Here is a 22575-nt window from a genome sequence, read left to right as displayed (position 1 = left end):
AGTCAGAGGGGTATACAAACACACATAAAGCTTTATCATTTCAGTCACGTTAACCTTTTGTGAGGACCACTTGGCTTGTGTGATTTCAGAGATTAAAACTTGCTTTTTAAAGATCACCTTCCCTGGATCAACCCTCTGGTGAGTTGAATATTTTCCACCTGACACCTGTTGAACTCAGCTAAGTATGGTACTACAATTATTACAAATGATTTTGTTACAACTTGAGCTTGTTGTGAGTAAAAGGTTGAGAAAATATATTTGTATGTGTTAATTAGTAGTTGTATCTTCGTATTCAGTAGTTATATCTTCAGTGTGGGCTCATTTTTGATTGTGTACAATAAATATGTACATATGGTCATAGGAGTAATATTAGTGATAGAAGTAAGTAATATGTATTGGTCTGTACTGTATCCTGGTTTGTAGCAGTAGTTTTAGTTTTAAAATGACTGAGCTTGATAAAGGGTCTGTAAATGTTTCTGCTGCATGCATGTGAACTGTCTGTGTGAGAGCACACCTGTCTTTGTGTCTAATTCCTTCTTTTCTATTCTCCCGACAGTTTGAGAAGTCAGAAGAATAATTCCGTCACTATGTCTCAAGACATGGTAATAGAAATCAATAAGGGAGACATGATCTCATCCCCCACTACGAATTACCTGGTGGAGAAATACCTGGGCTGTGGCTCATATGGACTTGTCGTCCAATGCAGGAATGTGAGCACCAATGAACTGGTGGCTCTGAAGATGTGTCGAAGCTCTGCATACAATCAGTTTGCAGTGGAAGAGGAGGCCATCCTTCAAACAATGAAGCAGCTCCAATCAGACAACTTCAATATCGTAAGATTGAATGAGTCCTTCAGCTACAAGGGAAATTCCTGCCTTGTATTTGAATGCCTGGACATGGAACTACACAAATTCATGACCAACAGCCCAGGTCAACATCTTGAGCTGAAGCAGATTCGCCCTATTCTGCAGCAGGTTTGATTTTTAAACTGAAATTCGTACACTAACTGCTTTGTCGGGTGAAGTGTCTGTTACAGTTTTTATTAAAATCTCAGTTGTAACTTCCATCAAAAAGCATCTTTCTTCTCAAACTGCACGAGTTTGTGTTTCATTAACAACTAATGAAAGATGTTTGCACTATTTCAAGTTAAATAATGTCCTTAAAGACTAGAGATGGTGATTTTTGGTGGTTAAATGGAAACCCTTAGTTCCTTCAATCTCATGTTTAGTGTGTTCAATCACTAGTGCTATGTATGTTGGTCTATCTGTGTGGGAACTGTTGGGTTTCTCTATATAAATACAATTTTAAGGTCTTGACCCTCTATGTAAAGTGCCTTGAGATAATGTATATTATGATTTGGCGCTACACAAATAATATTGAATTTAATTGAACTGAATCTCTAAACTCTCTGTTTTTGTTGCCATCAATGAAACTGTGTTTTTGTTGACGAGAAGAACTCTGTAGCTCATGATGATTATTGTGTTATTCATGATTTCAGCTGGCTACGTCATTGGATTTCCTGCAAAACACAGGGATCGTTCACACGGACTTGAAACCTCAAAACATCATGATGGTGGATCATGTCGGCAAACCGCTGAAAGTTAAAGTCATTGACTTTGGCTTGGCTAGCAACAGTCCTGAGGAGCAGATAGGTAACGTCCTCCAGACCTTGTACTACAGGTAGGTAACTGACAGCACATCTCTATACCTGGGACAGCTGTGTTTGCTGTAATGTGTTGACTTGAATGTGTTTTTGTTTCTCTTCTTCTTCTAAGATCACCTGAGATTGTGCAGAAAGCGCCTTTTAACGAGGCCATCGACATATGGTCTCTAGGCTGCATTGCTGCTGAGCTTTTTATAGGCCAAATCCTGTTCCCCTCCTTGGATGAGAATGATTTGGTCAGATCACACGCACTGCCCTGAAAACACTTCAAACCTTTCTGCTGCGTTTCTTTTTGTATTTTTAAATCCACACACTTGATTAGAACAGTGAGAGTTTCAAATAGAAGTTCACAGATTTCTACTATTTTATATTTTCATTATTTATATTTTATCATCCGAATGTCTCAGTTATAGAAGTGCACCTGAACAACAATGAGTTTACAAACTTAACGTTAATTAACTCTCACAACTTGTTTTCTCCACAGATGAACAAAATTTGGTTAACAATTGGAAAGCCTGAAGGAGACTTCAATCCTTGCTTCTGGCCAAAACAGTGGATGGAATCCAGATTTATGGTAAGAAATGAGTTTACCATCACTTAGCTGTTTTTATAGCTCACTAATTATGCTGTCTATCCTTCAGTCTGTGTTTCTTTCCCCTGCGCCATCCACTGCATTTGGAGCAAACTTTTCATTTCAGTCAATAGTTTCAATTCTCGTTTGTGATCAACAGCCAGGATGAATTTATAACGGCACAACATATCGTTAACAAACAATGTTTTTTTTTTTTCTCATCTTGTTAAAGGCGACTCCTCGGCTCTGGGGAGAGGACTACATAGCTGAAGCATGTGACCTGAAGTGCTTTGTGGATCTACTGAGAGAGATGCTGATGATGAATCCGTTGGAGAGAATTACCCCCAGACAAATTCTCCAGCATCCGTTTATCACAATGAGCCATTTTGAAGGTCGATTCAATAACAGCTCCTAGTAAGTGTGCTTAGATGGTCTGTGTACATCTGTGCTGATAGATACAGGTAAAACATATATGAGATAATAGGAGATTAAGGTGTTGACTCCGTAGTTTAATTTGTCTTCCAGTGTGAACTCATGTAAGGACCTGATGAACATCTGCAAGGATCAGACCTCTGAGAATGGAGGAAGCAGAGACCAGACCATCCAGCGGACGTCCCAGGGGAGCCACGCTGTGATGAGGCATGAGAAGATTGCCTTCTTGCAAACCTCCGCCATCGCTCGGCCAAAAAAAAGAAAATTGACAGAAGAGTGTGGCAACAGGTGGGTGTTTAAAATATCTCCCTGTCTTGATCATTTTAAATTGTAGAAGACAGTTCAACATTTTGGTACATATTCTTGTTTTTTGCTCAGAGTTCATTGGGAAGAATGATAAAACTCTCATTAACTATGGAGCTGCCACTGAGTGCATTTTACAATGTGCATTTTTTAAAATGTCAAACCACTGCTTTAAGATCAAGAGTTAAACAATGTTTTTATCCAACCTCACAGACCAGGTGGCTCCAAAGCCAAGAGAAGGAGGACTGGCAGTCCTAGAGGAGAAGAAAGACTTGAGGGTCTCGGTCAGAGGCAACAAGTCAGAAGCTGCCCCTCAAACTCAACAAAAGTTCATTCCTTAAAGAGGAAGAGGGACAAAGAGGAGGTGCCTGAGCTAGAAGAAACCTGCCCAGCGAAAAAGAGAAGGAAGGTCGCCAGGTGAAAGAAAACAGAAGTTTGAACAACTTGTGACCAATTAAACACTGGAGTGAGAACACTGAAGTGCAAAAACTCCATTTGTGTTTATCTGTATATACAATATACATCCAGATATCATCCAGTGTATATATATCTATGTGTGTATAGATATGTGTATATATTTATTTTATCTGTTTATATATTTCGTATCTGTATATACCAAAATGTATATATGTTGTAATGTGCCAGTTTGATTAAGAATTAAAAGATATGAAAAAACACATATTTCTCTGAAGAGTCATGATTAAACTTAGGACCTGTTGAAGCTCTTTACAGACTGCAAACACATTTACCTTCGTGTTTGGTTTCTGTTTATCTCCACCAAGGTGAAATCATGCTACTGTGGGAAACGTATGAGAGTTAGCTGCTTGAGCTCTCGGCCACCATACAATACCAATGGGATATTTGACATCCTGAACCAGGCTGTTTAAGGTCTCTTCTCAAAAACTAACCCGGCTGTCAGGTTCCCTTCAGGCCAAATATGTGCAACACATTTCAATAAAACCATGAGGGTGGGCAGTAGTGGGCTCACAAGCGCTGCACACATTCATAAAAGTAGCATCTTCCTCTACCTGTAGAGGAGGAAGCAGTCCCCTCAGATCGGACCACATGAGGCCGCATGAGGCCCCCTGCAGACCACCAGACCTCTGAGGCGGCTACCACCTGCCTCTTCCCCAATGTTGGTGCTCGGGGCTCTGTCCGTACACTTCTTCCACTTCGACTGCATCTCCAACATGTCCACCTCCTATTTCAATTATATTTCCCGTAATATCTGGGACCTGCGATGAGGATGTAATTGTATAAGTTGGGGCATGGCAACACTTGTAAATGAGGTAATTGCCTGGGGCCCACAAGAGGGGCTGATAACTTTAGTCCATTGCATGGAGTGAACCCCTTTAAATTCTTTGAATGGCTATCTAGGAAGATTTACTGATTTCAAGGAAGATTTACTGATTTCAAAATTTCACTATGCTCTGCTTTAGTCCAGTGGTTAAAGCACTTGCATCATGTGATGTGAGTCTGAGACTAGGTGAGGATGGGTGCTTTTGCTTCACCTTTTGACAATTTAAATTAAAATGAAAATAAGCCCCCCACCCCGCCATAGTAACTGGATATTACCAGGAAATATGTAATGAGCCTTTATTTTGAAAATAAGCCCCCTTCAAAGTAATAGGATGTTACCAGGCAACCTGTACAGAGCCTGTTTTTTCAAAATAAAACCCTAGAGATAGTTTACTGACCTAAAAAGGCTTGACTTTCAAAATAAAATACCAAGATGCTTACAGGATCCCAGGGAGCCGGAAAAAGACTGGACTTTCTAGATAAAACCCCCAGATAGTTACGGAATGTTCCCAGGAACCCTGAAAGATGCTTGATTTTCGAAATAAACCCCCCAAATAGTTAGATAATGTCCCAGGAAGCCTGAGAGATGCTGTATTTTCAAAATAAAACCCCTAGATAGTCACAGGAAGTTCCTAGGAAGACTAAAAAGGCTAGATTTTCTAAAGAAAACCCCCAGATAGTTATGGAATGTTCCCAGGAAGCCTGAAAAAGGCTGGACTTTCAAAAAAAAAAAACAGATAGTAACGGGATGTTACCAGGAAGGCTCAAAAAGGCTGGACTTTCAAAATAAAAACCCCAGATAGTTGCTTGATATTGTCAGGAAGCTCAAAGGAGGCTGGATTTTCAAAATAAAAAACCCAAATGGTTACAGGATGTTCCCAGGAAGCCTGAAGGAGGCTTAATTTATGAAAAATTTAAATTTAATTAAAAATCCCATGGATGGTGATCAGACCTTAAAACTGTATAACATGGTTTCTCTCTCTCTCTCTCTGAAATTGGTACAATCTCTCTGTCACCAACCTGGATCACCCATGATTATAAAATCATGCAGTTTTTCGAAATGCTGAAAATGTTTCTCTCTGAACGGAGCGGTGTCAAAAAGGCACCCATTCAAAATGTCTCGTTCTACATCAAATTTCTGCCAATAGTTCCCTTTTACCTAAATCTTACACACTGGACCTTTAAGGGCCGCAGTACTGGGAGTCACGAAGCGAAGCTACAGCAGGAAAGAAGCGTGTCCATCTGAGTACTTGCACCAAAGTGTGGTGCCATCAATGCATTACCAGAAGAGTTTACCAAGGTAAGGAGCTCACTATGAATTTGCTCAAACCCTTTTCCCAATATGACTCCAACATAATGTTTTGGTATCAATATAACTTTGGTCTAATTTGAATCTTATCTGCCTTGCCAATGTCAAGTGAGTGTAGTTAAGTGTAGGAGTCTAAGGAAATTTTCAAGAATAACTAGAATTTCCAATTTCCAGTGCAGTTTCTGTGAACAAATTTCTACATATATTTTTTCCAGATTTATATGAATATCACTGTAACCTTTACCTTTGGCAACTGTCACATTTGTTTTACTTCAGTCCATCCTCTACTGCTGAGTATTGATTAGTTTTTGACTATTCTGATCACAATTTGATAATGCTTTAATGACACCTTAACATTTGAGTTGTTCCACCAACATAGTTTGATTAAATATATATGTGTGAATTGAAATGACTGCATTGATGGAAGAGAAGTGAATCTGCTCTGTTGTGAGTCAGACATCAGCTATTTGACCCATGTGATGTGTGGCAGCAGACTGCTCCACAGAGCCGCTCAGAAGGTTTGCAATGTGAACTCCCTCAGACATCAGACACTTCCTGAAAATACTCTCAGGTCACGTGACTAACGTTGTCGGTGGAACTTCCTGTTATTAATTCAAAACTCTAAACCGGAGTCGTTTCTCATTTTTCCCCAGTGTCGGGAGCGAGTTTAATAAAATTTTCAAGCGTGAGTTTGTCCAGTTGTTCAACTGCTGCCGGAACCAACCGGGGTCAGCCGAGGAAACCTGTCAGCTAATGCTAGTTGCTCCTGCTAGCTAGCTGCAGTATTTACCTGACGGTCCCGAGGGGCTCCACACCTCTGAACGTCTCCGTGTGTCTGTGGGGACAGCTGCGACCCGTGGGTCTCTTTAGTGATCGAGCTTGAACAGACCGGAGTGTTTTAGGTCGAGAACCAGCAGCGGGTGTTCACTTCCAATATGACCATTCTGTTGTCAATGCCATGCGTCGGTTGCCTGAGAAGAAGCAGAGGTCTAGTTCTCCTCAGGACCGCAGCACTGGGAGTCCAGACGCGGAACTACAGCAGGAACGAAACGTCTCCTCTCGAGTACCTGCACCAAAGTGTGGTGCCATCGATGCATTACCAGAAGAGTTTACCGAGGTAAGGAGCTCACGCAGTTTACTCAAGTATTCATTTCCAATGCGGCACTGACACGTGGCTTTATTAGCAACAGAACTTTGGCCTAATGTGAATCGTATCTGCCTTGATAATGCCACGTGCATGGAGGGAAGTTTTACCTGGTTTAAACAGGTTTTAGATGAATGTAGGTGAAAGTGCACTATTGTCTTAAGCTCGGTGACCTCTAGGGGGCGGTGACAGGACTGACCTCTGCAGTATACAAGAAAAGTGTGCAGAGCCTTGTTCAGTGTCTCTGACATGTTAAATTGTTTTAAATGATGTCATAAATGATCATCAAATATTGGGCATTTTAATATTATGTGTGATTAAAAACAGATTAGATATGATTGACTGATATATATCTGTATTTATAAACATGAGTATTACATAGAATATTAAATATTAAAGAAATATAATATGGAAAGTGTCCCCAAAAGAATAACTGGTCATGAAAGATTACACCTGACCTTGGATGTGGATGAATAATCCATAAACTGCACCTTTCTTTATTAAGGGAAAGGAAAATGCTGCCACACAATTCATTGCAAAGGCAGAATTTAAAATGGCACAACCACGTAGTTGCATCTGGGGAAACTCGCAAATACGAAAAAAACTGAAGAGCTGTTATATTCTTGTGAAGCAAGCCAAAACTGATGGAAAGCTTTTTATATTATTATTTGTTCCTCTTTGACTGAAAAGCCTAATTTTTGTGATATTCACCAGGAGTGTGGCCAGTCTTTTTGTATACTGTAATATTTACTGAGCTGTTGAAAGGCTGAAATGTCTCCATGATTATTTTGACAATTGTTCAGGTTACCCATACCAAAGCTGGAGGATACCATGAGGAGGTATTTAGCTGCCCAGAGGCCTCTGTTGGATGATGACCAGTTCAGGTATGTGTAGTGAGACACTCAGTCTGTTCATTTCATTCATGGACAATATTAACAGTTAAGATCTTGCAAAACTCTTTTTCTTGTGTGCCCTCAGAACAATAGAGAAACTTGCACAGGATTTCCAGAGTGGTGTGGGGAAACAGCTGCATGAGGAATTGGTAGCCCAGGATAAAATAAATAAGCACACAAGCTACATCTCAGGTGACGCCTTTCTTGACAGTCTTCAGCCTGAAGTTGAACATGTCAAATCTATACAATTACTAATGCAACTGGTTGACTTACTTTTATTTCAGGACCATGGTTTGATATGTACCTGTCTGCTCGTGAGTCTGTGGTGCTGAACTTCAACCCCTTCATGTCCTTCAATCTGGACCCTAACACAAAGTACAATGACCAGCTTATACGGGCAACTAATATGGTGTGCTCAGCCGTTCGCTTCATGAAAACACTTCGAGCTGGATTACTGGAGCCAGAGGTTTTTCATCTAAACCCAGCAAAGAGTGACACAGACAGATTCAAAAAGTTAATCCGCTGGGTCCCATCCTCTCTATCTTGGTATGGAGCCTACATGGTGAATGCTTACCCCCTGGACATGTCTCAGTACTTTCGCCTCTTTAACTCAACTCGGATTCCGAAATGTGGAGGAGATAAGCTCTTCACTAATGAAAAAGGGCGACATCTCTTAATTATGAGAAAAGGCAACATGTATGTGTTTGACATCGTAGACAGAGATGGGAATTTAGTGAAGCCTGCAGAGATCCAGTCCCACTTACAGTACATTTTGTCTGATCCGACACCAGCGCCCACCTTTCCTCTTGGGGTGCTGACTAGTGAGAACAGGGATGTGTGGGCCGGGCTAAGGGAAAGACTGATAGCTGCTGGAAATGCAGAGAAATTAAATCTTATTGACAGTGCTATTTTCTGTCTCTGCCTGGATGATGAGACCATGCGAGACCATATTGACATCTCCCACAACATGCTGCATGGTGATGGCTGCAACCGCTGGTACGACAAGTCCTTCAGCATAATTCTCACCAAGGATGGTCAGGCCGCCATTAATTTTGAACACTCATGGGGCGATGGTGTAGCAGTGCTCCGCTTTCAGAATGAGATCTTCAAAGACACCACAGAAAAGCCACTGGTGCACCCAGGCTCTGTTGCTGCTGCTGTAGATTCAGCCTCTGCTGTGCACAGACTGGACTTTAGGATGAACAGTGAGCTGGAAAACGGAATCATAAAAGCAAAGGAGAAGTTTGATTCAGCTGTGTCGGAACTCACCATTGATGCCATGGAGTTCAAGAAGGGTGGGAAGAATCAGCTAAAGAAGAGCAAGTTGAGTCCAGATGCTATAGCCCAGCTGGCTTTTCAGATGGGCTTCCTGAGGCAGCATGGACAGACAGTGTCCACATATGAGTCGTGTAGCACTGCAGCATTCAAGCATGGCCGCACAGAGACGATCCGACCCGCTACCTCGTACACCAAACAGTGTTCACACGCCTTTGTTTGTCAGCCGGGACAACACAGTGTGGAGCAACTACAAGCCATGCTCCAGGAATGCTCCAAATATCATGGGCAGCTCACCAAGGAAGCAGCTATGGGTGTGTATAAGACATTTCTACATATGTTGATCACAATACTTAATGAACACGAGGTGTTTATTTAACATTTTGACCGTCAACATTACTGCAGCAAAATGGATATGTCACTCCTTACTATTAATTATTCAAATACTGAATTTCATTTCGTAAAAATGTTTTTTGGCAGATTTCTGTCAGTTGGAGTCCAGAGAGGTGCTGTATGAGATCAGTGTTAATAAAAGGGGGTGGGATGCTGTAAGTGAGTCTGGGGCTGAAACAGTTAAATGTAGATTATAGGTTATTTGAAAGGCAAACAGACCGACCCTTGACCATCACAGTCCACATGAGAGCATGCAACGTGCATGTTCCAGGACTGGACTCACTGTCCAATCCCAACCAATGTTAATGTGTATTAACATTCTATTCAAAAACCCAATCTAATTTTCTATGCACAATGCTTTTTAGTTAAGATTCTTACTTTTCCAGTGTAAACACAGAATTCATGACCTACTTAAAATTCCTATATACATTGAAACTTGATATACATATACTATACACTTTTAAAACTGGAACACAGAAATGGTGTCAACTTACACACAAACTCAGAGCTGCTGCACTAACCACCTCCTTCATTTCTCTCGCCAGGACAAGGTTTTGACCGACACCTCTTTGCCATGCGATGCCTGGCCAAATCAAAGGGCCATGCTCTGCCAGGCCTGTACACTGATCCTGCTTACGCTGCCATCAACCACAACATCCTCTCGACCAGCACCCTCACCAGTCCAGCAGTGAACCTTGGCGGCTTTGCCCCAGTGGTGCCTGATGGGTTTGGCATTGGCTATGGTGTCCATGATGACTGGATCGGCTGTAATGTGTCCAGCTACCCTGCTCGCAACGTCCATGAATTCTTGCAGTGCGTTCACAAGTCTTTGGAGGACATTTTCACAGTCCTGGATGGAAAGCCACTTAGTTAAGAAACAATTCTTAAGTCTGTTTTATTTTGCTCAGCTTCTGGTTAGTTGGTTTAACATTTCTGCATTACAGTGCAGGAAGTAATTAAGAGCAATTATTTATAAGCCAATGGGAGAATTAAAGGAGAATCAGCATGTGAAACATCATCAGCTAAGACTCAAGAGTGCTGGTCCCAAAACAGATACATTTAATCATTTTAGATGTAAAACTTAGTCTACAATGACAGAATAGAGACAAATGTTGTGCCTTATCAAAAAGCATTTACTAATGTCTCTGTAATACATGTTATTTAAATTATCACTGTTTTTCATGCTTAGCCTTATTGGTGTGGGTGAATGTAACTTGAAATAAAACCTTATTCCCAAAAAATTTGTAGAAAGAACATTTCTTGTTTAAATGATCATTTTACTAATAATACAATACTTCTTTACATATGAGTATAGACTATTCAATTATCATTGAAAACTAAGCTGTAGTGTCTATATTGGCAAAGAACAAAGGCAACGGTTTTCTTCACTGTTTATTTAAAATAAAAAAGTGTTCCATCAAAAGCAAATTTACAAATGCGGTAGTTCAACAACAGAAACATTAGCTAAAGCAATTAAAATGAGCAAAATCCCCGTTTTAGATGGGCTTGATCTTGAAGTGCAGACCGATGAGACTGAAGACAAGACATTTCAGGTCTTGTACCAGATAGTAGAACACACGAAGACCTTCAGGGTCCCTGAAACAAAGTGAAACTTTTTAAAGCCGTGGCTCTTTATCAGTGAGAAATATACTGTGTCCACTCAACTTTACAATACTCACTTTGACTGGTTGACATCAATCAAGGATCCAATTTTGGAAGTTGTGAATGAAATGTGTTCATCTCCGATGACGATCTCCAGTTCCTGTGAATATTAATATTAACTATTCAATAAAAGTTACAAAATCTGAAGTGTTTTATTCTAGGTGTAGTGGGCCCAGTGTAAAGTAACCATTCAGAACTAGAAGCTGGAGAGATTCCTGCATAATCATTTGGTTATTGGTGATCAAATGTCTTTTAAATGCCTAGGAACAAAAAGGGATCTGTCCGTTTCCCTGCACACTGACACTGTACACAAAAAAGCTCAACAGCGCCTCCAAACTCAGGACACCCAGGACTTTCCATATTAGTATATAGTATTTACTTATCAAATCTGTTCTTACCTTAAACATCTCACCCTGGTACAATGACCTCAACACTTAACAAATATCTCCCACAAAACTTATCAGGCCAGCAAAATAAAGGAAATCCTCCCTGATCGGAGAGGAGCCATCTCACTCCCTCCACCAGTCCTTCCAGTTGCTGCCATCAGGCAGATGTTACAAAGTCCCACTGGCCCAGAGAAACATCTACAAGACATCTCCTTCATTCCCTCTGCAATAACCACACTAAACAATTTAAAATAGACACTGCACTTTAACCTGTTTTGCCAGCAGCTGTTTTAATGTGCCGACTCTGGAATTTTTTGAATATGTACAGTGTGTCTTCAAATGTGAATTTTGTGTGGATTTCTGTAACTTTGGTGTAACTATGGTGAGTGGAGTCACAAACCTGTCTGCCAACTCTGTCAGGAGGCGGCCACAATGCATCATCTTCCTTGGTGATCTCACTGTCGTCAATGATCCTCTTCAGCTCCTCCATCACACTTTTGTGTACATATGCCTGGGTTGGTACAGAGGGGAGATGAGAAGATTAAGAACTGTGCCATGTATTTGCAGTATAGCTACACCTCAATAATGCGTGCAATTTCATATTAAGACTGTGCTTGTGACAAATATGATTTTAATGGTTCACGATGTTGTAACTGAGAAACAATGACCCTCTCTACTACTACAGTCACTGTGAATCCACCCCTGAATTACATACCATGCAGCATGAACACATTATTGATGTCACAAATAACCATAACGTACTTTAATATTGTGAAATTTTAACATTCATACCAAAGAAAACCCACAAAATGGGGTGTAAAATGTTCAGGTGCAGCTAACTCCAAAACAAACATGCTTGCTAATCATTGATTACCTCTTTCCTGATCATGACGTCGTTCTTGTAGTTGCTGTTGTTTGCATACCTTAGTTTTCCTGCAGGAACATGGAGAGATTAAAGCAGAGGTTTGAATCAATGCATCACTTTTAGAACACGCACGAGTTCGTTACCTCCTCTGAAGGCCGCGTGGCGCTACTACATGCACAGGATTTGACTTAAAGCATAACTACATTTGCATTACATACATTTCAGGAATACATTCAGTCTAGACACAAACTAACATCATTTACCATACAATGGGAACTACAAGGAGAAATCGGTGCTAGCAAGTGGTTGTGAGTGAGCTGCGGCCTACACGCCGGCTAGCGACGTTAGCTCGGAGGTAGGAGAGCTAACACTTCTGTATTACCGCCAAATGTTACTCACCGTCAGGTCTGAATTCAAATTCCAGGAACTCGTGTCCAAACTTTCCCTTGTGACCAACGTAATACCTCAAATAGAAGTCGCTTGTCGACATGGTTACTCTCCAGAAAGTGTTCTTTCAGGAGAAGACTGCGGAACAAAACTCTGTGAGCAGCGGCAGCCCGGAGCAGCGACACACCAGTACGCATGCGTGAAGGGTCAATACAGGAAGTGGAATTGTTCTGGCCCCGAGAACTGTCTTTCAGGAGTTCTGGCCAGCTGCTCACAAATGGATAAATCTAAGGAAACCCAATCCTTCCTCTCTGGAGGTGATACAACAGTTGGTCTGATTTTGTAAAGCAAAAATAATCATCTTTGTTTGTAATGGGATTCTATGTCGATGTATCAGTAACAGTTTTCTAAATTATCTCAAACCTAATTTCCCTTTGGGGATGAATAAAGTAATCTATCTATCTGATATAAGGATTCATTTCCCCTTGTGTCTGAGTTTTATTATTAGTTTTTATTATCAAGCTGTTGATGCTGTTTTCTTATTTTACACATTTCAGCTCCAACTATATCTTCATATCCGTAACTCAGTTACTGTTATTCATCACCTATATCAGTAGACTCACATTTGTAGTTGTTATTTTTCTGAGCAAACAATGACTTGTTTTTTTTCTTATACAAAAGAAATACCCATAGTCAGTTGTCAGATTTGTCTTTAAGTAACAACCATAGGTAACAACACACTGTCCTTCAATGATTTAACAGAATGTTATACCCTCTGCTTACACCCGGCATTTCTCCTTAGTGTTCATTCCGTAAAATAATACAATTTAATTTATCTAGTGGTTGTATTTGTTTTACTTGTAGCAATTAACAGGATTTATCATGAGTTTATGTGCACTCTGAAAAAATGTTCCGCCTTAAAGACAAACCCAGGAGCCTAATATCCCTAATCATCGTCGCATTTTACTGACGTCATCACCCGCCTCACTGGAGAGTCGTGCTTGATACGTTACACGTGTGGTTGTTGCAAACTTTTCCCGATGGCGTCCTCGTTCTCTCAGGAGCTCGAGGATTTGTTGAATCCTTTGCCTAAATTCGTGGATCCCGAGGACGATGGTGACGAAGCGACCAAAGCCAAAGTCATCGACAAATTCAATGACGACGAAGACGGAGAGGGACTCGGCCTCAGTGCCCTGCGGAAGCACAACACATCTCTGCTGTCAGACACAGACCGGCGGTACGTGGGGAAAGCAGTCTCTCGTAAACAGCTGCTGATAGATATCGGGGGATCTGGTGAGGAGGAAGATGATGATGATGATGCAGACGAGGAGGAGGAGGAGGAAGGCAGCATGGAAGGGTCGGACGATGAGGAAGGAGAGGATTCCATATTGAATAAAGAGCTTGATGATGATGAAAACAATCTGGAAGAAGATGACGAGGAAGAGTTGGTGGCCAAGACAAAAGCCTCTGGCATGAGCTTTCCTCAGGGAGTGGATTTCCACAAGCTGACAGAGGGCATGGATGACCTGGGAGTGAGTGAAGACGATGAGGGTGATGATGATAGTGACGAGGAGACTGGCGGCAGTGATGAAGATGAAGCCTCTGATGATGATGACGACATGGAGGAAGATGATGGTGAGGAGGAGGGAACCGTGCGCACATTTTCCAAAGAGAAAGTAGATGAAGAGGTCGAGAAAGGGAAAGCCGTGAAGAACCAGCTGGCCCTGTGGGACCAACTGCTCGAAGGACGAATCAAATTCCAGAAAGCTTTGGTGACGGCCAACCAGCTTCCACAGCCGCAGACCCTCTCGGAGTTTAAGAGGAGGGGTGGAGCCGAGATGGCGGGGGCGCTGAAGAACACACACAAGGCTTTAAAGGCTCTGCAAAGGTCCCTGCTGGAGCTGCAAGATCAGCTGCTGTGCCAGAACACAGACACGAGGCCCATCGCTCTGGGCAAGACAGGGGCTCAGGGTGAAGATGAGGAGATAAACAGCGACGAGAATGACGACGAAGAGGGATCAGCGCAGGTGGGCGGCGCACCAAAACGAAAATTGGAGATGGCAGAGTACCCAGACTTCATGGCCAAACGCTTCGCTGCATTCCAGCCTTACCGCAACGCCACGCTGCAGAAGTGGCATGACAAAACTAGGCTGACCATGGGTAAGAGCAGCAAGGGTTTTGGGGCATTTGATAGGAACATACTGACTCAGGTGGAGCAGGTGCTGATGGACAAAGAGAGGCTGGTGCGGCGTACCCAGACCAGACGCTCAGAATACAGAGTCCTGGGGAAGAGAGAGTCCTCTGCGCTCACCCTGGAGACTGTCCCCAATGAGGATGAAGAGGTTGAGCAGCAGCTGAAAGCCAACACCCATCTCAAAGACGTGGACGAGGACATCTTTGATGATGACGATTTCTACCACCAACTACTGCGAGAGCTCATCGAGCGCAGGACGAATGCAGCAGATCCCAACGACCAGGTGGCCATGGGCCGACAGTGGCTGGCCATCCAGAAATTACGCAGCAAGATCAAGAGGAAGGTGGACACCAAAGCCAGCAAGGGGCGCAAAGTCCGATTCCACATCCACAGTAAGCTGGTGAATTTCATGGCTCCCATTGACCACAGCTTAATGAGCGACGAGGCCCGCAGCGAACTCTATCGTGGCCTTTTTGTTCAGAACTCCTCGGTCAGGGAGTGACGTTTAAGAGGTTCTCATGTGGAGCAGATGCTTAGTGCCAGGATACCACATAGCCAGAAAGATGCTGCGCAGCGGTTTGAATGAGGAGACGGTGCCTGCTGTACGTCAGGAGAGCTGATTCAGACGAGGCGGAAAGTTACAGTGGTCTGACGTAACAAGAGTCAATTGGACTCATACAGTTCTTAATCAAGACCTTTAGTCTGAGGGACACTTCAGCGTTTGTTGTTGCCCTAGTGACCTGTTTGATTCAAAATATAATTTGTATGCGAGTGTTAAGTGGACAAGAAGGAAACAATAAATGTGTGATGTTTTCTTATGTAATCAAGTGTCATATGATTCAAGTCGTGTTTACTTTAAATTCCATGGCTGTTTTTACAGTGTATACTAGAGGTGTGGAAATCTCTTCACTCTTAGATGTCTCTGCATCGATGCAGAGACAGAACCTAATTGTTTCATGTTTTCCGCTAGGTTCATTGTTTGAGGTTTTCCACTGCTGCACATGAGTTACCTAAATCAAATTATCAAATGATTACAACCAGAAATTAATATATGTAAGTCATACAAATACATTAAATACAAAACTCTTAGTGACAGATGTCAACTTAAGCAAACAAAGAGTACCTGAAAACTTTATCGTAAGAAATATGTGTACAGGAGAAACCCATTGAACAGCTTTTACAGAACACAAACACTGGGTGTCTTGTACATACAGCTGAATGCATCTTCATTTGAATTTAACAAACCTGCATCTGAGGATTCAAGTTTAAGGAAATATAGAATGAAATAAAATATTTCGTTTGTCTTAATCAACTGCTCTCTGTGTTACATCAACATCTTAATAAATAAGTCACAGTGATGTCAATACTGCATTAAGGTACAAATCAATTAGTCCACAAGGACAGAATGAAAAATTATCTTTGGAGAGGTTGTCACACATCAGATGACTTGAGGTTGAAACCGGTTGTTTAATTTGTCTTATAACTAGTTTTTATATGTGACAAAACAAGTACAGCTCAGGGGCCACATGACACATACCTGAAGTCTTGAGTTAGTTCTTAACATAAGTTCAAAATATGCTTCATAATGGAGCTTTGAAATTAATATTGATAAAGGAAATCAGTCTGGTCACACAGCTGAGAGAGATAAGCTAAGGCCCTGCCGTTTAACATCATGTTGCTACACCGCATCGATGGTGTGGTTGAAGGCTGTCAAATGCTAGGAGATCATGTTTTTTTAGACACCATAGCTGCTTCTTTAGTGTCTCTGTTTCAGCGCAGTGGTAAAGGCAAGCAGCAGTTTTAAATTCAATTCCAAATGAGCCCTTGTGGATTTCTCCCTCTCAAATCTCATAGACTAAGTAAAGGGACAAATGAAACTGCTTTACTTTAGCTTCACCAGGGAAAAAATTCTGTCCTTTCTCAATGCAAGCGGGATCATATCAAAAGCTTCAGGACATTAGGCCTTCTGATGTCCTGGCAGTAACTCCTGTCTTGTTGGCCACAGTGAAGGGTATATTCACCACGTGCAGGTGAACCTTCTGTCCTCCTCTGTGCACAGCGCTGTGCTCAGTGAGGCCGACTGCTGGACTCCATGTTCGGTTGACTCTTCGTTGTTCCGTAACCATTAAACCACCCGCTCAGCCGCTTGGTCAAACCATCATTGAGAATATCCTGGATGTGTTGCACTATTAGATTTATAGCAACTGTATTGAGAGATAAACAGATGCGTGGTCAGGGTTAGTCTTGAGTTTTCAGTGTCTCCAGTGTATAACTTTTAACAATAGTCAGTAATAAATTAATAAAAAGCCCCAAAGTACATTTCTGAAGATGTGTTTAGAAACCTTAAAGGTACAGTGTGTAGAACCTAGTGATATCTAGTGGTGAAGTTGCATGTTGCAGCTGAATACCCCTCCCCTTCCAAACATAAAAAAGAACCTTTGGTAGCCATCAGTTGTCATAAAAACTAAAAGATGTTTAGTTTGCCAGTTTGGACTACTGTAAAAAACATGGCTGCCTCCGTAGGGACGACCTGCTCCTGATGTAAATACAAAGTATTTTATAAAAAGGGCCCATTCTAGGGTAAAAAATCCGTAATTTTTTTGATGGATGATGAAACGAGTGAAAATATCACGATAGATCCTTTTCAGCTAAAGCTTACACACTGAGCCTTTAAAGATGTCTAACCATCTAATCGATGGCTCAAATATGATGGTACTGCAGAAGAGACACAACTGGGGAGAGGTCAGAGTATCCTGCTTCAATAAACTGCAGTTTATTAAGATGTTCTTTTCTCAAGTCAACACAGAGCTGTTCTGTTCTCACAGCAGCAGAAGCTTTTCCTTCCTTAGTTTTGAGAGCACAGCAGTTCCAAACCTGAAGGTTAACAATAAACACAGCTGTGTCCTTCAGGATAACACTGTTGCGACTATAGCGTCTGAAACATTTGGCGTCAATAATATCACCTCTAATGCTCTTGAAGAATCTCTCAAGCTAAAGAAGCACAAATACTCACCAATATTATCAGCTCCTCTTGGTATGATGACATCTGCATATTTCTTTGTCTATGTAGCATCAATAAGAAAGGGGGAAAAAAGAGGTTTGACTTTGAGTTCATCGTCACAATTTAGCAAACCTTAGATGAGTAGTATTACGATATGAATACGAATATGTGCCCACCGGCAGACAGAACTCCTCGAATGCAGGCTTGACAAAGTTGATGTACTGTGCAAGAATGCTCTCCAGGTCCCGACCACGTTCACTAATATCTCGCAGCACTGAAAATGACACAAACAAGGTTATATCAGTAGTTTGTGTGTGGCAAAGTTGAAGGCATAGCTTACCATAAAGACTGCAAACATCTGGCCTGGCTTTGTCCAAAGGTAAAAAAAATGTCTACATAGTACCTCCAAAGTAAACCAAATAATTTTTTATATCCTGTTTGTGTAATTTGTATAAAAACTGAACCCACGTTTCAACAGGGGTTAAATGCTCGCAAAGTTATTGTGACGGGCCCACTCAATAACTCTTCCCAGCTTAGCAACACGTCACCCCTGTAAAGACACAACATCCATTCTTTGGAAAATACAACAAAAATATGAGGTGGTATCTGTCAGTGAGCTTTAGAGATGCTGGTAGACAAACTTTGTTCCTCTGAACAGACCTAAATTGAATGTTTCCCACATTTCCACTTAATGTGCTTAGCTAACTAGCTATAGGTGGTAATAATTTGTGGTCTTATTTAGCATACGGTCACAAGTGTGGTATCAATCCTCTTATCTAATCCTCAACAAGAAATTGCAGAAAGTGTATTTCCCTAAATGTCACACTGTTGCTTGTGGTTAGCATCTCTTTCAGAGCCTTTTGTGTGTACAATCAATGGGAGTTGTCTCATCGAGTTTACGTCTCACCCCTGCGAGACAAACGTGTGTCCGCATCAGTGTCCACAAACAGCTTCATTTGGAAAAGGTCTCGAATCTCCTGAGAGTAGAACATCAGGATACCCTCAAACAGCACCACATCAGCAGGGTACACCTTCACTGTCTCCTCCTTCCTGCCATACCAAACACATACGGTACAAAAAACCCTTTGAGCTTGCCTATGTAACATTTACTGATCACAAGAGACAATAATGGAAATTGTTAGAACATAAGTTATGTCATGGAGTGAGTGATCTTTTACCATCTTAAGCTACTGCTCGTGTCAGACAAAGAGGCCACAGTGTTTTGATCAGAGCAATCAATTCTACGAGCAAACATTGCTTTAAAGCTACAATGAAATGTTTAGGTTTTAATTCTTCATTATTCTAGTGCATAATGTACAAAAAAGCCTATTGACAACAAGTTACTTTACTTTAGTGTCCATATTCAAAAGCTTAGGCACAACCCCATTTGAAATCTTCCTCTATGAATTGACAAACCTATAAATATATATAGAAATAACATCTGTGCTAATGCAGGTGAATCAAATTCCCAGGTTAATCCTTGCAGATAATGGCACAATGACATTTGCCATTCATCCAATCAAAATTGAAACAGCATTATTTTATGTATAAATCAAAAGCACTCAGCTTCAGGTTACTAGCCATAATACATTGTTAATAGAGGAGCAGGTAAATTCAGTAAACCCGCTGCTATACGCTGGTTAAATTAAGTGCAATGCATATCTTCAAAGGGGGAATGCGACATGAAATTATGTCAAAATACAGGATTATCATGCAATTACGATGCTAGTGTTAGCATGCTAGTGATTTTTTTGAAGGTTTTTGAAATGGGATTGAGCCTTACTGTGGTGTTTCACATTTTTAAATGTTTTTTCCTATGTTCCAGACAGCCTTTCATTTCTGTTCATTTCATTATGATATTACCATTTGCATAAAATTAGAGTAATTAGTCCAGCACAGTGGCCATCATGTCTGCTTTAGAGTGAATGTTACTGCTGCATTATGATGCATCAGAGACTTGTTTTATAGCTCATATGGAAAAGATGTCTCTGCATGGACAGACTCATTCAAAGAGTCACTCACCTGGAATGGGAAACAAAGTCATAAACGGGGATGTGTACGGTTTTTCCCTCCTTGATGTCCCACAGAGTTGTGATTATGAGGTCCTTGTCGAATGCATCTAAAAGGAAAGAGTACAATCCTGTGATTTTCTGATGATTATCTTTGGATGCTTCAAACACCTGCTGGGTTAATAGGGGCCTCAAGTCTCTGGCACCTTTACTTTGGGGTTCAGGGGTTGAAAAGTTTCAGGAAGTCCTGCTCCAGCAGGATGAAATATCATCAGACAGCTGGTTAAGGTGATTCAGGCCAGCAGTTGCCCAGCTTATATGGTCCTGTTGTCAGAATAAACACTATGGTATTTTGGTGAATAATACTAACGTACCTGGGTGGTCGAAGTTGAACTGGCCCTTTAGTGCTTTGGCCTTGTGCTCCGGGGTGAGGACCCTGTAGAAGCTATCCTGGCTGAGGATGGCCACTTGCCTCTGGTGGTGGTCAATCTCATTCTGCCCCAGCATCTCCATGATTTTGCTGCACACTGAAGACTGATCATACAAGAAAAACAAAACAAACACTATGATAATGTATGGCACGTCTTGTCTGATTTACAGCATCCTTCTACTTTCAGTGCAGAGGCAGATGTATGTCAAACCAACACATTTCAAGCAACAGCAACATTTTCATATCAACTTGGCATAGTTCACTCACACACATTTTTGTGGCCTTGAAGTTTGATGAGTCAAATCATTGATAAAAAAGGTTGCACATTTGTTTGCATCACATCTGAAACTGGCACACACTAAGATTTCTGTCTACTCCCCTTTCAGAAAAGATGTGAGGGGGAGCAGGTGGTTCTGTGAGCAGTTATTCGAGTAGGAAAAAACAGAAAAAAAAAACCAGGAAGTCAAACCCACCAACAACTGTCTGCTGAACCACAGGTTTAAGTAGTGTTCATTAATCCAACTTACTGTCAGCTATAAAACTAATGTAGAGAAAACAGGCTAAACGGCTTAAATAACAAAATCATGGAAATACTTTTAACTACCTTCACTGAGCCAAAAATGTCACACACTGGAGCCTGGAGACAAGTCTCTGACAGTTCACTGACCAAATATGTGACTCCAGAGCAGGAGGATCCAGATCTGACACCGCTCAATTATTATTATCATTATTATTACTAACAACAAGTGGTGCTGCTAACACCATTACATCTATGCATATCACACTTATTGTTACGCTTATGGCCACCCACATTGAGACTAGTTCTGCTCGAGGTTCGTTCCAGTTTTTTTCTCCACAGTTACCAAGTACTGGCTTGTTGTGGGAACAGTTGGGTTCCTCTCAAATTATGTAAAGTGCCTTGAAACATGTTGTGATTTGGCACTATAAAAATAAAATTGAATTGCATTACAGTTTAAGATTAAAATGTTGTATCAAGGTGTGAATACTGAGAATCTACTCTGCAACTGTGCAACAAATAAAGTTGGAAAACCTTTGCAAACCTCAACAACACGGCACCATATGCAGAGCAGAGAATGATGAAGCAGATATTTGGCCAAAAAAGAAACAGCAACAGTGGATACATCAGTGTCGCAGAGAGGAAAGTCCTCCACATTCTCCAGGAACCACAATCCAGATCAGGATGATAAAAAAAAAAACATCATCATACATGTATAATATCCTTACATCTATGTCCTGCAGACAGCATGACACAACAGCCAGGTTTTAGCCAGAAGTGTTTTATTTGTGGTCTCTTATTTTCACAGGCAGAACCCACACAGCTCAAACAATTAAAGTTTAAAAATGTGAAACCATAATAATGAGATGAAGGAGTCGCGTATATCACACTTCTTTATCAACCATACAAGTCAAGGCATAGTTTGAAAATACACTCTACTCTGTAGTGACATGCAGAATATAGGGATGGCCTGCAGATCAAAACAGTCTGATGAAACTGATCCAACAGAAACATGACAAATAGGCTACCATTGTTTTACATTGGTGGGGAAACACGATATCTGTAAATTCCATAAATCAAACAATATCAATCCCTTTGGTTCTGTCATAAAAAACAGACAAAGCAATATAAACACCAGGAGTTACACATTTAAAAAAAGAAAAAAAAGAAATGTGGCATATATACCCACCTTGCCGCTGGCTGTGCCTCCGGCCACCCCGATGAGGAAAGGCTGCCGGTTGGCGCTCTCGTTGCGGGCTTTGTCACCTGGCTTTGTGTCGCTGTCGCCTGCCATGCTTCATCTGCAGCCTCAGAGCGATGCGGCCCAGCTCTGACACGCCGGCCCGTCCACCCGCTGCTCCTCCCATATGATGATGATGATGATGATGATGATGATGAAGACGACGAGGCTGACGCCACCATGACGACAGGAGAGAGAAATGATGACGATAGATTACACCTACACGAATGTTCTTGTGGTTACACTAAAGCAGGGAATCGGCCAAAATCAGCTCTTATTTTTATTATATTTAATATATATTTTTGTTTGCATCATCATGCCTGCATTTAAAATAATGATGATAATAATAACAACAATAATAATAATCATAATATAATAATACACTTTATTTATGTAGGATCTTTAAAAAACCCTTTGACAAAATGTTTAAAGGTTCAGTGTGTAGAGTTTGAAGTTGCATGTTGCAGCTGAATACCCCTGAACCTGTGGAAACCTTCAGTTATCATAAAAAACTCAAAAGGTGTTTAGTTTATCCCTATGGTTTATCCAGTCTGGGCTAATGTAAAAAACATGGTGGCCTCCGTAGAGGGGACCTGATGTAA

The 22575-nt window shown here is 41.3% G+C and overlaps 5 protein-coding genes across 6 annotated transcripts; 3 read left to right on the top strand and 2 right to left on the bottom strand.

The window, feature by feature from the left end:
* LOC109633046 (homeodomain-interacting protein kinase 3-like) lies at positions 1 to 3646 on the top strand. 2 transcript variants are annotated; one of them, XM_069522543.1, is made up of 8 exons: positions 1 to 138; positions 557 to 974; positions 1499 to 1680; positions 1776 to 1899; positions 2148 to 2237; positions 2467 to 2648; positions 2760 to 2954; positions 3183 to 3646. In XM_069522543.1, exons 2-8 carry the CDS (start codon positions 588 to 590, stop codon positions 3388 to 3390), a joined length of 1368 nt encoding a protein of 455 aa, XP_069378644.1. In that variant the 5' UTR covers positions 1 to 138; positions 557 to 587; the 3' UTR covers positions 3391 to 3646. The 2 variants fall into 2 exon arrangements, with proteins under 2 accessions (XP_069378644.1, XP_069378645.1); XM_069522544.1 differs by having other exon boundaries at positions 89 to 182.
* A 2475-nt stretch (positions 3647 to 6121) lies between these two features.
* cpt2 (carnitine palmitoyltransferase 2) lies at positions 6122 to 10538 on the top strand. The gene is made up of 5 exons (XM_069522542.1): positions 6122 to 6694; positions 7525 to 7605; positions 7700 to 7806; positions 7899 to 9203; positions 9828 to 10538. The coding sequence occupies exons 1-5, from the start codon at positions 6513 to 6515 to the stop codon at positions 10154 to 10156; spliced, it is 2004 nt and encodes a 667-aa protein (XP_069378643.1). The 5' UTR covers positions 6122 to 6512; the 3' UTR covers positions 10157 to 10538.
* A 123-nt stretch (positions 10539 to 10661) lies between these two features.
* magoh (mago homolog, exon junction complex subunit) lies at positions 10662 to 12813 on the bottom strand. The gene is made up of 5 exons (XM_020081220.2): positions 12595 to 12813; positions 12205 to 12263; positions 11731 to 11841; positions 10962 to 11044; positions 10662 to 10878 (listed from the first exon to the last, which is right to left on the bottom strand). Exons 1-5 carry the CDS (start codon positions 12683 to 12685, stop codon positions 10779 to 10781), a joined length of 444 nt encoding a protein of 147 aa, XP_019936779.1. The 5' UTR covers positions 12686 to 12813; the 3' UTR covers positions 10662 to 10778.
* Positions 12814 to 13083: 270 nt separating this feature from the next.
* On the top strand, positions 13084 to 15599 carry aatf (apoptosis antagonizing transcription factor). Its single transcript, XM_020081245.2, has one exon. The coding sequence runs from the start codon at positions 13623 to 13625 to the stop codon at positions 15276 to 15278; it is 1656 nt and encodes a 551-aa protein (XP_019936804.1). The 5' UTR covers positions 13084 to 13622; the 3' UTR covers positions 15279 to 15599.
* A 292-nt stretch (positions 15600 to 15891) lies between these two features.
* On the bottom strand, positions 15892 to 22115 carry uck2a (uridine-cytidine kinase 2a). Its single transcript, XM_020081248.2, has 7 exons — positions 21923 to 22115; positions 20161 to 20320; positions 19800 to 19896; positions 18685 to 18827; positions 17954 to 18051; positions 17790 to 17838; positions 15892 to 16980 (listed from the first exon to the last, which is right to left on the bottom strand). Exons 1-7 carry the CDS (start codon positions 22025 to 22027, stop codon positions 16844 to 16846), a joined length of 789 nt encoding a protein of 262 aa, XP_019936807.1. The 5' UTR covers positions 22028 to 22115; the 3' UTR covers positions 15892 to 16843.
* Positions 22116 to 22575: the final 460 nt, after the last annotated feature.

Source organism: Paralichthys olivaceus, chromosome 3 (genome assembly GCF_024713975.1).
Source record: "Paralichthys olivaceus isolate ysfri-2021 chromosome 3, ASM2471397v2, whole genome shotgun sequence".
Lineage (NCBI taxonomy): Eukaryota > Metazoa > Chordata > Actinopteri > Pleuronectiformes > Paralichthyidae > Paralichthys > Paralichthys olivaceus.
Note: the sequence above shows the minus strand (reverse complement) of the source record. Positions and strands in the feature narration are given on the sequence as shown.

Excerpts from the sequence above, each read along its gene's own strand:
- cpt2 (XM_069522542.1), top strand. The coding sequence starts at position 6,513 with ATGACCATTCTGTTGTCAATGCCATGCGTCGGTTGCCTGAGAAGAAGC. Across the intron at positions 6,695-7,524 it reads TACCAGAAGAGTTTACCGAG|GTTACCCATACCAAAGCTGG; the intron begins GTAAGGAGCTCA and ends ACAATTGTTCAG. Across the intron at positions 9,204-9,827 it reads CACCAAGGAAGCAGCTATGG|GACAAGGTTTTGACCGACAC; the intron begins GTGTGTATAAGA and ends TTCTCTCGCCAG.
- magoh (XM_020081220.2), bottom strand. The coding sequence starts at position 12,685 with ATGTCGACAAGCGACTTCTATTTGAGGTATTACGTTGGTCACAAGGGA. Across the intron at positions 12,264-12,594 it reads ATTTGAATTCAGACCTGACG|GAAAACTAAGGTATGCAAAC; the intron begins GTGAGTAACATT and ends ATGTTCCTGCAG. Across the intron at positions 11,842-12,204 it reads ACGTCATGATCAGGAAAGAG|GCATATGTACACAAAAGTGT; the intron begins GTAATCAATGAT and ends GTACCAACCCAG.
- uck2a (XM_020081248.2), bottom strand. The coding sequence starts at position 22,027 with ATGGCAGGCGACAGCGACACAAAGCCAGGTGACAAAGCCCGCAACGAG. Across the intron at positions 18,052-18,684 it reads CACACGTTTGTCTCGCAGGG|TGCTGCGAGATATTAGTGAA; the intron begins GTGAGACGTAAA and ends TGTCATTTTCAG. Across the intron at positions 17,839-17,953 it reads TCGAGGAGTTCTGTCTGCCG|ACAAAGAAATATGCAGATGT; the intron begins GTGGGCACATAT and ends GATGCTACATAG.
- aatf (XM_020081245.2), top strand. The coding sequence starts at position 13,623 with ATGGCGTCCTCGTTCTCTCAGGAGCTCGAGGATTTGTTGAATCCTTTG.
- LOC109633046 (XM_069522543.1), top strand. The coding sequence starts at position 588 with ATGTCTCAAGACATGGTAATAGAAATCAATAAGGGAGACATGATCTCA. Across the intron at positions 2,238-2,466 it reads GGATGGAATCCAGATTTATG|GCGACTCCTCGGCTCTGGGG; the intron begins GTAAGAAATGAG and ends ATCTTGTTAAAG. Across the intron at positions 2,955-3,182 it reads ACAGAAGAGTGTGGCAACAG|ACCAGGTGGCTCCAAAGCCA; the intron begins GTGGGTGTTTAA and ends CCAACCTCACAG.